General features: G+C 38.9%; 1 protein-coding gene across 1 annotated transcript in view; it reads right to left on the reverse strand.

Moving 5' to 3' along the window:
- SUCLG2 (succinate-CoA ligase GDP-forming subunit beta) overlaps positions 1-13748 on the reverse strand; it is a 151968-nt gene that overhangs the window by 74129 nt on the left and 64091 nt on the right. Inside the window, exons 3-5 of the mRNA XM_054161191.1 lie at positions 9000-9099; positions 8776-8866; positions 1284-1436 (exon numbers count right to left, since the gene is read on the reverse strand). Of these exons, the coding sequence (XP_054017166.1) occupies positions 1284-1436; positions 8776-8866; positions 9000-9099 (344 nt within the window). The remainder of the gene's footprint in view (positions 1-1283; positions 1437-8775; positions 8867-8999; positions 9100-13748) is intronic.

Here is a 13748-nt window from a genome sequence, read left to right on the forward strand (position 1 = left end):
ATAGAGTAGAATAGAATAGAATAGAATAGAATAGAATAGAATAGAATAGAATAGAATAGAATAGAATAGAATAGAATAGAATAGAATAGAATTAACATGATTACACTATTTGGTAAACTTAACATCTGAAATAGTTTATGAGCTTACCAAACCAGGTAACAGTTAGACTTAATCTCTTTTTTTAATTATCAAGCTAAGAGACACAAACACTAACAAAATCAGATGTTAAGCATCTACAAGATAGAATGGAATGGAATGGAATGGAATGGAATGGAATGGAATGGAATGGAATGGAATAGAATAGAATAGAATAGAATAGAATAGAATAGAATAGAATTAACATGATTACACTATTTGGTAAACTCAACATCTGAAATATTTTATGAGCTTACCAAACCAGGTAACAGTTAGACTTAATCTCTTTTTTTTTTTTATTATCAAGCTAAGAGACACAAACACTAACAAAATCAGATGATAAACATCTACAAGATAGAATAGAATAGAATAGAATAGAATAGAATAGAATAGAATAGAATAGAATAGAATTCACATGATTACACTATTTGGTAAACTTAACATCTGAAATATTTTATGAGCTGACCAAATCATGTAACAGTTAGACTTAATCTCTTTTTTTAATTATCAAGCTAAGAGACACAAACACTAACAAAATCAGATGTTAAGCATCTACAAGATAGAATAGAATGGAATGGAATGGAATGGAATGGAATAGAATAGAATAGAATAGAATAGAATTAACATGATTACACTATTTGGTAAACTCAACATCTGAAATATTTTATGAGCTTACCAAACCAGGTAACAGTTAGACTTAATCTCTTTTCTTTTTATTATCAAGCTAAGAGACACAAACACTAACAAAATCAGATGTTAAGCATCTACAAGATAGAATAGAATAGAATAGAATAGAATAGAATAGAATAGAATAGAATAGAATAGAATAGAATAGAATAGAATTCACATGATTACACTATTTGGTAAACTTAATGTCTGAAATATTTTATGAGTTTACCAAATCATGTAACAGCCTTAATCTCTCTTTTTTATTATCAAGCTAAGAGACACAAACACTAACAAAATCAGATGCTAAGCATCTACAAGATGACAGGTCTGATCCTCTGTTTGGTGAAACGCCATTTTTATGGTTCTTATTGTCGGTTTTTTCCATACATGGAAGAAAGAAAAATGGAAGGAGAAAGGAAAGAAAAATACTTTTTATAACTAATAAGAATAATTTGTCATTTAAAATAATATTTTACCACCTTAAATATAAGTTCTGGGCTAGTAGCTGCAACTTCTTCTATGTCGACGCCCCCCTGGGGACTGCCAACCATAACAGGTCCGTTGCAGGCTCTGTCCATCAAAATTGCAAAGTATGTTTCCCTGGAAATATTCAGTGCTTCTGCAACCATCACCTAAAAATGAATATATGGAAGAGACAATGAAAGAAAAAAAGAAAGAAGTAAAACCCCAGCAACAGTTCTGACTGGTTCATTTAGCTGGCGAAGCAGAGAACACTGTCACTTCATGTTTTCTGAACTGTTTTAAAATGGAGCAGTTTGATATCTGCTATCTTGGAAAGAAATGCTTGTTCCACTGCTTTTATAACATAATAGAACCCAGTGATCCTTTTCCCAAGAAATCCCCCCTCTCTAAGTAAAAGAATCCTTGGATGCTGCTGTTCTCACAGAAGCATGTAACAAGCAGTGTAAACCAGGAACACCCAGCTGTTAGGTGTTATCCAAGAAGAGAACGGGAGCTGTGGCTGTGTCCACAAAGAGGACACAAGCACTTGAACATGCTACTCCCTGAAAAACTTGAGTCACGAGGGACTACACTTTGCAAATCACAGAGGTGTAAGAGGGAAAGTTTGCTCTCAGTTATGTTTCATCACCAGGGCCATTACTCGCCAGTAAAGCCTCAGGCTTAACTTCTCTCCCTCATTCTGACAGAGGGCCATACGACACAGTCTCAGCACCGAGTTTGTGCCCTGCCCAACTGCCTCCTCCTAAGGCTTACAAATAATTCTGACATCCAGCTTGTTGCTTTCAATTTAAAGACACAAGCAGAAGTGTGACTTTCAGATACATAATCAAGAAATACAGCAATTTGTTTTTTTCCAATGAGATACTGATTTCTGTTTATAAACTACAGAGCCATTTCATACCAGTGTCAGACAGAAACCTCAGCATGCAACAGAAAAGACGATCAAATCCTCATTGTTTAGAATCTACAAGTACTTACATTTAAAGGGGGGGGGGGAGGGGGGATGACAAATGGCCTATAAAAATACTTTGTTACAGTTCTTTCTCTCCTCAAAACATGCCAAAGAAGTCCTCTCCATTTCAGTATTACAATATCTACACTTTCCTCTTCATTCAAACTGACAATTTTTGCAATAGCTTAACAATAGCTATTAAAGCAATTTCAGAGATTAAGTAATTTTAAACTTGGCAAAGGATTCACACATGTTTTGATGCAAAAATACTAAATTCCCCCAAAACTTCTTCACCTTAAGAAGAAAAAAACACCTACATATGTTCATTATTAATTGTTCTTTATGATCATAACAGTTGCCATAACCTCAGGAGCAAAGACTGCGGTTCTGTTCTGCATTCCAGTTTTTCTTTTCAACCTGGAATTTGAGCCACTACCTCTGCATTTTAATGACAGCACTACAGCTTCTCCTTACAACAATTTCCTCTCTTTCACTGGAAGTAGTAGAAATCAGGATTAATATAATTAAGAAGGATTAAGTAGCAGTGTCTTCGTAGCACTGTCTGTGCATAAAGCAGCCACTTCGAACAATGGTTGTATACAAAGATCATCACTCTGAACAAAACATAAAGTGAAATTTATTCAGTAGCTCAAATTCCTCAGATCTGAGAGGCATGTGTATACCTGCAGCCTTAAAACTCTGCCAACCAAGCAATATGTGTTCCATCACATGAGTATTGCCAGGCTTTTCATAGTTCAAAGACCATAAACAAGATAGATGTGCTGTACTTTCACCCACGTCATGGTTTTGACACTTTACTCTGGATTACATGAGAAAGAATGCACCTACCTTCTGCCAGGCTGTACATCTTAACAGTACAGGGGGGAAAAAAACCCAGCAAGAGACAAGAGATTAAATGAAGCCCACTGTGCTCATAATTGAAGGGAAGATACTTTATGGGGCTTTTGACTTGGTAGAAATTTGTTCTATAGCAATTTTGTTTCATCCTGGTTTTACCTTGCTTTATTCAGAGGACACAGGGTGATGTAAAGGAGCAGCTCAAATAAGCAACTGTTAAAAAGCAAACTAAAGAAAACTAGGGTGAAGAAGACAACTAAAAATGTAGAAAACTACTGCACTACTTTAAAGCATCTGCCTATTCCAGGCTACTAAAAAGCCAAATTTAGAAACATAGCTCAGCTTCCTGCAAAATAAAAAAGCAAAGACATGGAAAGCATCCTTGATGTGCTACTATTAGTCTTTTTTACCTGCATGCATGTTTTCAGCTTCTTACATATCCTGCATCAATGCATCTGAAAAATGCGAGTCAGTTGCTTTAGACATAGGTCAAATAAACCCAACTTGTCCTACAGGACCTTATCTGATCTGTTCAGGCAGTTTTGGGACTGCTCAGGATCAGGGCCAGACATAGGATGGGGAATCCACTCAACATTACATTTGCAAGCACAGCAGGTGGAACTTACATTATTAAATCAGGTATCTTTTCAACTGCTACGTCCAACCTGAGCGATTGCCCTCACTACTGCCAATTAACTGAGCCAACATCATCAAACATTTCTGTCTTAATTCCCAAAACTACCAAGTGTCCATCTACGTCCTAGTAGGCAAGCTTACTGTAGAGTAAAAATTGTCAGACTGTGGCAACATTTCTCATTTCTCCCAAGAAAAACCTCTTAAATTCCTTCGCCATCCTCCCTGCTTGATATAGAGCAAAGCCAGGGAAATTGGTGGCTAAGGTCTTTAAATATTATTTGTTGAGTCATTCACACAACAAAACTAACACAAACACATTAACAAACAGTTCAGAGCACTAAAATGGAATACACAGACTGTTGACTCTCCTCATATTTTGTCTGTCTTGCCTATGACAAAGAATGTGAAGCATCATTATCTGTTTACCACATTAAGTTTCTATTTAAAATGTCCTGGGGGAAAAAGTACAATATATATATATAGAGAATAGAATAGCATAGAATAGAATAGCATAGCATAGAATAGAATAGAATAGAATAGAATAGAATAGAATAGAATAGAATAGAATAGAATAGAATAGAACGGAATGGAATAGAATAGAATAGAATAGAATAGACCAGGTTAGAAGAGACCTTCAAGATCATCACATCCAACCTATCATCCAACACCACCTAGTCAACCATGCAATCAAGCACCTTATCAAGTCTCTTCCTAAACACCTCCAATGATGGTGACTCCACCACCTCCCCGGGCAGCCCATTTCAATGGGTAATCACTCTATGAAGAATTTCTTCCTAACAGCCAGTCTAAACCTTCCCTGGTGCAGCCTGAGGCTGTGTCCTCTTGTTCTGGTGCTGGTTGCCTGGGAGAAGAGACATATATATATATATATATATATGTAAAATATATCAGCTTTCTTTAAAGTTTCCTGACAACTTTAAGCTTTCCTTCTTAAAAACAACTGATACCTAGCAGTCACATCTCTGTTGTCACGAGGGTAAATATAACAGCTCTTTTATACTGAATCAAATATTCAAAATGTTAATTCTGCTATTGCTTGGAGAGAAAACACAGGTTGCAAATTCTCAGGTTGTCATGATAAGAGAAGACTGCCTTCTCAGATAACCAGGCTCTCCAAATTCCAAGCTGCCATAAGAGGATTTTATGTAAACGCACCAAATAGCTTCCAAGTTACAAGGGAACCGAGGAGATTGATATTTATTTGAAAAACACCAACTTTAAGAAGCACAAACATGCTTTAAATTCTGTAGTAGGTGCACGAGCTGAGAAAGCAAGCTGAAAACTCCACTTTCTGCTCCATAATTGCTCTAATTGTAGAAAATTTCTATCTTTTATTCCTTCCTTACAAGCAGACGTAAAAGGTACACGACTTTCACTCCCTGACTTGACAGTAGCACATTGATTGTCTCACAGAAAGTGACTTAATAACTTCTGAAATATGCTTATTATCTTCATTTCTTAAAAGCCATGAATTCACTCAAACTTTGCAAAACACCACAAAGTTTCAAACCCACAATAACCTAAAAACATGCTTTTTCTTTTCTTCCTAAACTGCAGTTTTCTTAACGTTTACATACACAGACACATTCTTGCATACACACACACACACAGAATGCACATGCCTTGACACAGAATAAAAATGCCACCTATTCTCCACGTCCCCACTGCTCTTAAAAAGCTTAAAGAGTCTGTTGGCATTTTCTGTGCAGTAACTCCACTAAATGACATCTCAGACACAGCCAAACCCACTTTTAATTGTATTTTACTGTAATTGGCCCTTGATTAAAACTGCAGTGCTTGCATTGTAGCCCTAATACTACAAAACTGAATGCTTCAACTCCTTCAACTACTTTGAAGATTCTAGAGTGAGCTAAGTTTGGAAAAGACAAACACTATCAAAAGACATTAATATTTCTGGGTGATGGTATTATCATGACCCAGATGCATATTTTTCCACATGCTTTCTTCACTACCTAATAAGCAATGGAGAAACCTTAGCATACCACTGACCAAACTCTTGTAATTAATTAATTCAAAACAGGGTGTATGCTCTTAGCATACAGTACCAAGAATCAAGATCTCAACATTAGAAATATAAAACACATAAGCCTTGTTATGTATGTGTGTGATGAAGAGATGAATTAACCTGGAGCTTTTAGAAGCCAACTCTGTAATTGGAATGGAAGTCTATGACAATAGATGATCAGCTTCTCCCAGTGAAAAGCATCACACTGGTTTACCATGCATCCATATTAAAATACCTCCAAGCTGTCTCCTGAAAGTAACTCTGTGGCAAAGGAACAATAGTCTATCAAGGCTATATACTTTCCTGTACCACCAAAGTAAATATTTGAACTGCAGCAGTGCAAACTTCATCTTAAACTTCACACATGCCCTAGCAGCACTCTCTTGACCACTGTTTATTCACAGAAGCCAGGTGTGGTTGGGAAGGAAAGCTACCACACATCACATCTTCTCCAGCTATTCTATGCATGGTAGAAAAGTCATCACACAGTATCACAGTATCACAGTAACTAAGGTTGGAAGAGACCCCAAGGATCATCAAGTCCAACCTGTTCCAACAGACCTCACAACTAGATCATAGCACCAAGTGCCACGTCCAATCTCCCCTTGAACACCTCCAGGGACGGCGACTCCACCACCTCCCTGGGCAGCCCATTCCAATGACGAATGACTCGCTCAGTGAAGAACTTTTTCCTCACCTCGAGTCTAAACCTCCCCTGACACAACTTGAGACTGTGTCCCCTTGTTCTGGTGCTGGTTGCCTGGGAGAAGAGACCAACCCCCTCCTGTCTACAACCACCCTTCAGGTAGTTGTAGAGGGCAATGAGGTCGCCTCTGATCCTTCTCTTCTCCAGGCTAAACAATCCCAGCTCCCTCAGCCTCTCCTCATAGGGCTTGTGCTCAAGGCCTCTCACCAGTCTCATCTTCATATAACTCCTCTGAATAATCCATTTCAGAAAAACCCAAGACTCATACCTGTCTTTCATTTCAATCAATTTCAAACAAATCTGCAAGCTGCTCCTTCAGAACTGTGTATGTAAATCAATCAACAGCCTTGCACTCAGACAAAAGAGTGAAATTTCCTGTATTTGTGTATTCAGGGTAGGACAACTCAGACTAAAAATAAAAATAAATAAAAGTAAAGAATTCATTTTAAAAAGCCTGCTTTTGCAATACAAATCTTTCCAAAGCAGAGTGCCTTAATATGGGAAACATGTATCCCTGTTTTATATTCTTACTATTATCACAATCTCTGACAGATAGGCCTTAATGGTAATACTCTTTCTCCTATTTAATATCTAGTATTTCTTTCTAACAACTGTGAGGAGTGATGGTAATCTGCTCTCCCTGCTCCCCAGGAGAAGAATTACCTGAGCACTTTCCTCCAGCCCTCATTAGACAATGTCTTTCCAGACAGGTGTTCTCCTTCTATGCTAATACACCAAGCTGTTCACGATATATTAAAAGTGAACTGCAGATCTTTTCGGCTCATGCCAAATTATCCTCTGGCATCAAACACAGAGCAGATCTTATCTACACACCTGAATAAAACTCCTTGCTCAGTAAAACAAAGCAAGAGAGAAAAAGATGTATTGTAGACAGGCAATTGCTAGGATTTCCTGACTTCCTAGAATGGCAGAATGTTAGGGGTTGGAAGGCACCTCGAAAGATCATCCAGTCCAACCCCCTCCCAGAGCAGGATCACCTAGAGTAGGTCACACAGGAATGCAATCACCTGGGTTTTGAATGTCTCCAAAGAAGGAGACTCCACAATTTCTCTGGGCAGATAGGTCGAGTGTTCTGTTACCCTCACAGTGAAAAAGTTTTTCCTTATGCTCCAGCTTGCACCCCCTGTCCCTTGTCCAGTCACTGGACATCACTGAGAAGAGCTTGGCTCATCCTCCCAACACTCACCCTCCACATATTTCTAAACATGAATGAGGTCACCCCTCAGTCTCCTCTTCTCCAAGCTAGTGACCCTGCTCCCTCAGGTTTTCCTGATAAGGAAGATGTTCCATTCCCTTCATTGTCTTTGTGGCTCTATGCTGAACTCTTTCAAGCAGTTCTCTCTACTAAAGTAAAGGAAAATCTGGCTGAAGGGCCATTTTTGCTTCTCATATTTAGGCCAATACTTTTATTTAGAGCAATGTATTTAGGGTGAAGTGAATCTTGGCACCTTGGTGTATGCATCATAGGTAAATGAATTACCATGTATTAGCTGAACCACTACCATGACCACATTTTACTCTGCACATACAAGAAGTAAGGAGGAACCTACTTTTAGACATAATTTTCATTTTGCTGGTTTAGGGGCTTTATTATTTGTTTTTTTATTTAAATTGAGGTCATTCTCATGCAAAATCCTCTGTCAATATCTTTAATAAATGTTCCCCAAAGCTTATGATGACTTAAATATGGATAATATTACTACTACAGATAGAATCATGGAATGGTTTGGGTTGGAAGAAACCTCCAAAGGTCTTCTAGTCCAGTAAGCAGGGACATCCTCCACGAGATCAGGTTGCTCAGAGCCTTGCCAAACCTGACCTTGAGTATCTCCAGGGATGGGGCCTTAACCAGCTCCCTGGGCAACTTGTTCCAGTGTTCCAGCACCCTCATGGTAAAGAACTTGTTCCTACCATCCAATCTAAACCTACTCTTTTCTAATTTATGTTTATATTACTTCTCTCAGTAGAATGTTAATAAGCATGTACAGTTAATTCTGCACAGACGTCGTGCTAGCATTTGATGAAGGATGAAGCTATGACAAACAGGTAGAAAAACTGAATTTTCCCACCACTAAGGATGCTGAACTTAATAAAATATATACACACAAAGAAAAAGTAACTTTTTCTTTCTTTTTTTTTCATCAACTAGATGCAATCAATCAGGTACTGGAAAACAAATGAAAAAATAAATCTGTCATCCCCCCCAGCATATTAATGCAAAATTGCAGCTGAACACAGACCTCAGTTTTTGAGAGGTAAAAATCTTACCTTTTTAACTGTCACACCACCCTTTGGAGTTTGCTTTGTTGACAGATTGTACCCAATCATCTGTTTAGCAAGCTGTTCAACAACCTTAGGGCTACAGGCAAAGGAAAAAGGTTATTTTATGGTAAGATATTAAAAGAAGCAGTGATATAGCTGTTGTAAACAGCTTAAATGTTACAACAGATGCAATGTATTTATGTTTTTTTTTTTCATTTTTAAAGACTTACTCTTTAGTTAGATGAACTCCTCCTTTCAGTCCACTGTTGAAAATACCCTTTCCTCTCCCTCCAGCCAGAATCTGTGCCTTCAGAACAATTTCTTTTGCCTCTGTGAAAGGAAAACACATCACTGTTCTATTGCGTGTCATTTATTGAGCTTGTTAGTGTAAATTCCAAAAAGCATTTCCAGGTCAGATTCTTTAAAAAACAGGAGTCAGATTAGCATTTTGGTAAAGCAATATTGCTAAAACCCCCCAAACAACTGTTCAAGGAAGTTAAAGGATAAATACGAACTACTTATTGGACAGATAAATACCATGCTATTAATGCTATATGGCCTGTGCAACAAATCATAGGGCCAGCATACAGTTTGACAGCTTACACTGTGCAATGGCTTTTAAAGCTTGAAGCAGAGCATATTTTGTCTTGAATGCACAACAAACAAATGCACATAAAGGACAATAAATTCCATTCCCTGCTCCGAACACAAGTAAGTAGAGCTATGGGTGTGGTCCTAGAAGAAGAAATTTCCATCTCCAAAGGGCAGGTAGAGCGTAGAGCAAAGGCAGGAGCTGTGAAAACATGTTCATCTGTTTGTGCCATCACTTGATTCCTCCGCAACGTGAGTGTAACAGTATCTTAGTAACGAGAAAGCGCAGCAAGGCACAGCGACAAAAGCAAATGCACCAATACCTAAGTTACAAATAGAAGCAATTCTGACATGCTTAGAGTGAAACGAGGGAAAAGGCAAAAGAAAAAACACAAAACAACCAAACAAAGACATCACTCATGGTCTCCACAGCTCCATGCACCATAGCAGCTACTTGAACCATGAAGACCTGTCAGGTGCCTGTAAAATGTTTATTAATGCTGAGTACTGTCACTTTGAACATTTATCATAATACTGCCAGATATTTTGCCAAGTCTGCGATCCCACTATTAAAATGTAATTAAGTGTGTCTAGAAAATGCTAACAGTGTTACCCTTTCCTGAAGTCTGTGGAAATTTCTGACTTCAGTGATGTTTGGATAAGGTCATACCTTGAATCCAAATATTCTATGCAAGTATGCAAGAAAACACCGGAATTTGGTTTTAAATTGACAGATTTGCTGTTAAAGTGGCACTGTATTAGGACAGAAATGCATTTTTAACACAGCTATTGAAGGTGCTACACTAAGGGATGCCTGATTTCAAAGCTTCACAAGGCAACATCCCTCCAGATGTTCATCCATTCAGTAACATATGACATACATCATTCTGAACCTTGAAAGCACTTTCCTACACTTCCAATATATTCATGTTCTGAGCAGATAACAAGGAAATTTAAATGCAACAAAAAGTTCTGTATCAAGTGTTTCCAAAGCACACAAATTATTAAGATGAATTGAAACTATAAATCACTTTGCAACCTGCAGAAGCAAACTCTAAAATCACAACAGCTTCTGTGATAAAGAATCTAATATAGTATTGTTAATAGTTGCTACAAGCATTTAATTATGTGGGGTTTAGGTGTCAACCATCCTAACAATGTGAGTTTTTATTGTCATTGATATGTGGCATCAATTATGTGAGTGATCGCTACCCTCACCCCTACGCAGCACGCTACACCAGTGCTGATTATCTTCATTTGACTGCAACAAAGGAACTCAGAGAAAGGAATTAAGGTGTACATTTTTATAATCCACTAGAGGACTAGCAAAGCAATACAATAACTTCAGAAAAACAACTATCAGAAACATAAACAAACACACTAGAAAGTAAGCATAACCATGTAAAGATTGGACCAGAAGAACTAATCAATACAGCAGCTCAGCAGCGCACAGTACAGCAGGTTCTTCTTGCCCTGGGGAAAGCCAACAGGAAGCAATTTAATTCAAGAGTTATTTGCCCAGGCCCTGCAAAATGAAGCAAACCAGCCAAATCTTATTTTACAGTAACTAGGCTCCATCATTCAGTACTAACCAAGTTGATTCACTACTTAACATCACCATTTTATTTAAAGAGCCGATTCCTAGAGATGCTCACACAATGCTTTGATGCTGTCTTCTGCCTGAATTCCCCAATTATGTTACAAAAGACTATCCCCAAAGAAAACTGTGGCTTTAGCTGGAATATAGTGTAACCTTTGCTTGCAGGCTGTAATAAAAATAATTAAATAATCTGTAAAGCAATATGTAAAATCAGTAATAAACCTGTTATATCCAAAAGGATATAATTCATTTCCATTAGTGCCCCTCCAGTGTGTTAACACTGGAAAAAACGCTCAAGCAGGGCTGCTAAATACTGGATTTGATGAGAACCCAGAACAAGTAACATGTCTTTACACCATCATGAAGTATGGTACAACATGTGTGGCTGGAGAGCAGCCAAACAGAAAGGGACCTGGGAGTGCTGATTGACAGCTGGCTGAACATGAGCCAGCAGTGTGCCCAGCTGGCCAAGAAGGCCAATGGCATCCTGCCCTGCATCAAGAATAGTGTGGCCTGCAGGAGCAGGGAAGTCATTCTGCCCCTGTACTCAGCACTGGCTGGGCCACACCTTGAGTACTGTTCCCAGTTCTGGGCCCCTCAATTTAAGAAGGACATTGAGACTCTTGAACATGTCCAGAGAAGGGCAATGAGGCTGGGGAGAGGCCTCAAGCACAAGCCCTACAAGGAGAGGCTGAGAGAGCTGGGGTTGTTTAGCCTGGAGAACAGGATGCTCAGGGGAGATCTTATTGCTGTCTACAACGACCTGAAGGGAGGTTGTAGCTAGGAGAGGGTTGGTCTATTCTCCCAGGCAACCTGTGACAGAATGAGAGGACAGTCTCAAGCTGTGCCAGGGGAAGTTTAGGCTTGAGGTGAGGAGAAAGTTCTACACAGAGAGAGTTGTTAGCTGTTAGAATGTGCTGCCCGGGGAGGTGGTGGAGTCACTGGTCCCTGTAGGTGTTCAAGAGGGGATTGGACGTGGCACTTCACGCCATGGTTTAGTAGTCATGAGGTCTCGGTGACAGGTTGGACTTGATGATCTTTGACCTAACTGATTCTATGATTCTGTGAACATTTTCAACAGCACTGCATTTGGTAATGAAGGCTTCAGTGAGCTTCTGTTTATGCCCACTGATTGACAAGCCTTTGTGTAAATGAATAGAAGAACCCAAGCCCCCAAAACCCAAACCCAAACAAGAAAACCGACTGCTTCTTCAGTGTGCATGGATGTTTTTTCTGTCACAGATTAAAATTTTTCTTTCTCATTTGAAACAATGCAAAAAGAAGACTGCTTTTAAGTGTCACTAATTTAGCAGCAAATAGCCACAAACTGCTTCATGTGGATTAATGACGCATTTGTGGTAACAGCATGTGTTCTTAACTAATTATAACTTGAATGCATTAATATCCCAGACTTAACAGTTTATTCACTGCATCTTATATTTGTCTTTTTCCACATTCATCTACAGAAAGAGACACAAACATTTCCAAAGAGTTCTGTGAAAAAAAAATAAATAGAATAAGTAAAAGCCACAGCTTGTCCCCAAGTTGGATGCCAAAAACCAAGCAAGACTTTGACTCCTCAGAAGTCCTCAGTTAAAAAATTCACATTTCTATAAAAAAAAAAGAAATCTAACCACATAGGAAAAATAACCAAAGTGCTTGTCTTTTCAATAAATTCAGATGTTTCAGCAGAACAGAATATAACACTCCTAGGGACAAGCGTTCTCTACACTGTGTTCAACAATACATCTCCTTCCCTTCAGCCGGCGCTGTGAATACAAATGGCACTGATGCTCCTTGCAATTGTAATGGGTTCAGCTCCATAATGAAAGCCTATTTAAAATCAATAAAACCAGTCCTGCTTTTGGGAGCTATGATTACTCTGGTCCACTGGTACTGCTTGGAGCAAAAATGAACAGCTTGTTCTCAGCCCACTGCTGTGTATATTTAACTACGGAATTCTTGATCATGAAACAATATCCTGAGAGCCACAGTTCTGCTAGCTATATGGTATGCTAATTTATTACCTGTGAACAACTTTCCATTATTATTGATACGACTGTGTGACTGCAAATTAGGCGTGTTAACAATTACATTAAAATGTGCTGTAACTTATCAAAAATAAAATACCATAAAGAACAGACAAGCTAAGGCTGCATGGGAATAGGCCTCGCTCTTACAGACAAAAGATTTTCTATTAGGGAGTACTCAGGATTACCTTGGTAAGGCATCCTACACCACAGAGTTAAGAGCATGAGGCTGAAGGAGAGGAGGTCTCGCATGAAATCCTCATCACACTTCTGTCTCACCGTGTGACTTGGGGCAGCTGGGATTCTCTGTCTGCAGGGGCTCTCTGAAAATTAATTAGCGCTTGCACCTCTTGGAAACACACAACCTGACTCAGTATTACCTTAGTGTATTTTCACCCTGGTGTAAAGCAATTGATCACAGAAGGGCTGACTCCAACCCCTGACAGCATGGTAAGTACTGCAGCAGCAGCAAATTGTCACTGGAAAACGCACTGATCTCTTGTAATGAGCATAGCACACATTGCAAGAGAGATGGAAGCAACCCAGCATCATGGGAGGAGTGCAATGCAGAGCAACAGAAGACATGCCGAATCAACCTATTGCAGGAGCACGGTCTCCTCACTGACCTAAACACGACCATAAACACTGAGTTTGTAAACACACAACAGCTGTTTCCACAGAGAACCCATTAATGAGAATCTTCTGTCCTTCCCTACAACAGGAGGACCTAGCCCAGTGTGGCTATGCAGATATTAACT

Source organism: Dryobates pubescens, chromosome 1 (genome assembly GCF_014839835.1).
Source record: "Dryobates pubescens isolate bDryPub1 chromosome 1, bDryPub1.pri, whole genome shotgun sequence".
Classification (NCBI taxonomy): domain Eukaryota; kingdom Metazoa; phylum Chordata; class Aves; order Piciformes; family Picidae; genus Dryobates; species Dryobates pubescens.